Source organism: Coenobita brevimanus, chromosome 117 (assembly GCF_032717465.1).
Source record: "Coenobita brevimanus isolate Jiangsu-jjx chromosome 117, ASM3271746v2, whole genome shotgun sequence".
In the NCBI taxonomy this organism is placed as follows: domain Eukaryota; kingdom Metazoa; phylum Arthropoda; class Malacostraca; order Decapoda; family Coenobitidae; genus Coenobita; species Coenobita brevimanus.
This window is the reverse complement of record NC_137070.1, coordinates 4,371,992-4,375,398: the sequence shown is the minus strand read 5'-3', so window position 1 is coordinate 4,375,398 and position 3,407 is coordinate 4,371,992. Positions and strand designations below refer to the sequence as shown.

Here is a 3,407-nt window from a genome sequence, read left to right as displayed (position 1 = left end):
GGTTTTGGCACTTAGAGAAAACGGCCGTGACAGCGACAAATTCAAGGGATAACTTGTTCATATGCAGACATTCTGTCTAACACTTAGGCATTCATATCATGCACTGTGTGGGTGGTGCCTCACTGACGTGACTGTGTCTTCTATTCTCTAGGTGCATCCTTCAAGTTTGCTGCTCGTGCATATGAAGGCAGAAATACCTTGGAATAGTGGAATTTGCCTTCACGATTTATGGAGGCGACTCCCGGAGCACAGCAGAGGAGATGCTCTCGCAACAGGATGGAAATTGCCCTGATAGGTATGGAGAAAGCTTTCCTGAAATGGGGGGGGGAGATCAGAGGGACAGAGAAAGCAATGGCCCAGCAAAATAAGTGATAATGTATGTGTATGCAGACGTCCATTAAAATTAGAAGATGTAGAAGCAAAACTGACAGTTGCCTAACCCCCCAATTTTTTTTTTTTTTTTTAAACTGCCAGAGAGAGAGAGAGAGAGAGAGAGAGAGAGAGAGGGAGGTTTGGTATGGTTCAGGTAGGTTAGGGTTGGTTATGTTAGATGTGGTAAGAGTTGGTTGGGTTGCATTACATGTCTTCCTATCCGTTACATTAAAAAAAAAAAAAATAATAATAATTTTGGTGCTAGCTAACCTGCTCAACGTCTGCATTTACTTATACTACTATGCCTTCATTCATTCTCTTTCACAGAAATTAGGTGTGGACCTCTAAAAGAGGTCCGGGGGTGGTGATGGTTGTTGTGTGCTTTGCCGTGGCTAGGTGGAATAGTGCCATGCAGTTATGCACGCACCCTCTTAACCGCCGAAGCAGTAAAGGGTGCGCCCTTGTCTCTTCAGGGCGTACACCACGTCCATGGCGGTCACGGTCTTGCGCTTGGCGTGCTCAGTGTAGGTGACAGCATCGCGAATCACGTTCTCGAGGAACACCTTGAGAACACCGCGGGTCTCCTCGTAGATCAGGCCCGAGATACGCTTCACGCCGCCACGACGAGCCAGACGATGGATGGCAGGCTTGGTGATGCCCTGGATGTTGTCACGAAGCACCTTGCGGTGTCGCTTGGCGCCTCCCTTGCCCAGACCCTTGCCGCCTTTGCCTCGATCAGTCATAGTGTCTACAGCTGCTGCTCAGACCCAGTAGTAGTGAGTGTCCGCTCCGCTCCCAGCACCAACAATAATGACGACTCCGCTCGCCAACCACCCTTATATAACCCTGTGTCGGTCGTGCAAGTACGAACCTTATCCATCTAACCTTGATTTCAGGCCTAGGCCCCACCCCAGCTCTCAGGAGGCCAATCCTAGAGAGGTGTCGTAGCCAGGTCACGGCACCGGGCATGCCAAATTTTGCAAGCAAACCAGGAATTGCATCGAAAAGGCATGAACAGTAAATCACCGCCATGTACATCACACCCCGACCATTCAAACGCCGCCAGTCCTGAGACAGGCGGCATAAAAGACCGCTGCCAGGCACGGCGCGCACTCTGCTGCCTGCCTCCGCACTGACAACATCTCCTGTTCCTGACTACTACAACAAGGGTAACAGCTCTCCGGTTTGCCATTGATCAAGCTGCTCTGCCCTTTTGTATCACGCCAGTGCTTGAGGTGTTGCTGTTGTTGTTGCTTGCCGCCATTTTTCAGACCACGCCTTGGTCTTCAGCCACAGTAGTGTATCGGGGTACACGCACTTGTGTGTACTCGCCCTGGTGTGGTTCTTTTTGCCTTCTATATTTCCTTTCTGGCCCTAGAGACCCCTGTTTAGAGTGGTACGAAGCCGAACTCCGCGGATTCCAGGCGCAGGCCTGGTTCACAAGGAGGCCCCTTAGAGGGGTGGTTATAGGAAGCCGCAGGGCGGGCCAAAAACTCGATAGGGATAGGGTTAGGAAAGTCCTTCGGGGCAATAGTAGGGGTGTCTCGTCCTCTGCTAGCAGGGGGACAGTAACCGCTATTGTAGGTAGGCTCCTTCCTGCGTTCTGGGTGATTGTACGAGTGCTTGTGAGTGTGCCTGTGTGTGTGTATCGGCCGCCAGCTATGGCAGGCCGTACGGCGCCCTCGCCAAAGGGGCCGTTGAAGACTCCGCCGGCTTCCCGTGACCCTAGGCTTGCTTCGAAGATACCAGTTCCGTCTACTAATCCTGGCAAGTCGTCTCTGCAGATGTCTGGGAAGCGATCTCGACATAGGTCTGGGAGCAGCGCGGCTTCTGGATCGGGTGGCCCGCCTCCAGCCAATACTGTGAGAGTTGGCCATGCCGGTGGATCTTCTGCTTCGGGTACTCCCCCTCCTGCCTCTGCACCTCAGCGCAAGGTGCTCCGTAGCAGTGCGGATGAGATGGAGGGAATCCAGCCTACAAATCCACCATCTTGTGCCCCTTCTCAGTCGCGTCCTGCCTTGCCTCCTACATCTGCGGCTGGATCTGGGGGTGTGCCTGAGTCTGTTAGGGATGCGGATGATGATTTTGTCCTGGTGGAGCGTGGTGGCCGCCGTCAGCGGCGGGCTCATGCTGGGGGGGATTTTTCTGCGCCTGCTCCGGCTCGGTTCACACCGCCTGCACGTCCATCGGTATCGGTGAAGGCACCGCCCCCGCCTCGCTCTGTCTTCCCAGCCTTCAGGGTGCCCCAACAGGAGGGTTTTGCCACGTCTTACGATGCTGTGGCAGCCCTGGAGCGTCGCTTCCCGGATCTGACGGTGGTGAATCGCTTTGGGATGGACGGCTCTTGCGTCCTCATCCCACAGACGGAGACGGCTCACCGCCTGCTGAAGCTTGTGGCGGAGGACGAGGCGGCGGAAGTCCGATTAGTGGAACTATCGCCAGGCGGGCAAACTACAAGGGCTGTGGTGATGGGGTACCCGCGCCGCATGCTGCTCGAGATCCTCAAGCGGCACGATCTCGTGGAGGAAGCGGAGCGGTGTCAACACCAGAGGACACACGAGGAGACAGTGCAGGTGCGGGTGACCCTGCGGGGCCCCCTCGTCCCCTCTCTCGATCTCGGCAACTGGGGGACCTACTGGCTCCGTCCCTACACCCCGGAACCATTGAGATGCTACAGGTGTCAGCGCTACGGACACCACAGATAATCATGCAACAGGCCGATAGTCTGCGGGATGTGCAGCGGGGCGCACGATACCACGCAGTGCCTCGAGATATTCAAGGCAAAGGAAACGGTACGATCCCGGTGCCCCAACTGTCAAGGTGCTCACCATGCATGGCACGCAGCCTGTCCTGCCCGAGTGCGCAGGGTGGAGCAGGGACGGGAGTCCCAGGTCTCTTGGGTGCAGGAGCAGCAAGCGTCCTTGGCCACGACGGTTCCTCCAGGAACCTTTGTTTGGGGCCAACAACGCCTTGCTCCGACAAACGCCGCCTCACCTGTGGTAACCAACGAGGACTTCCCGCCACTGCCAGGTGCG

General features: G+C 55.7%; 1 protein-coding gene across 1 annotated transcript; it reads right to left on the bottom strand.

Moving 5' to 3' along the window:
* Positions 1–803: 803 nt before the first annotated feature.
* On the bottom strand, positions 804–1,115 carry LOC145419168 (histone H4-like). The gene has a single exon (XM_080287407.1). It carries the CDS (start codon positions 1,113–1,115, stop codon positions 804–806), a length of 312 nt encoding a protein of 103 aa, XP_080143533.1.
* Positions 1,116–3,407: the final 2,292 nt, after the last annotated feature.

Coding starts and splice junctions, on each gene's coding strand:
- LOC145419168 (XM_080287407.1), bottom strand. CDS start 1,115: ATGACTGATCGAGGCAAAGGCGGCAAGGGTCTGGGCAAGGGAGGCGCC.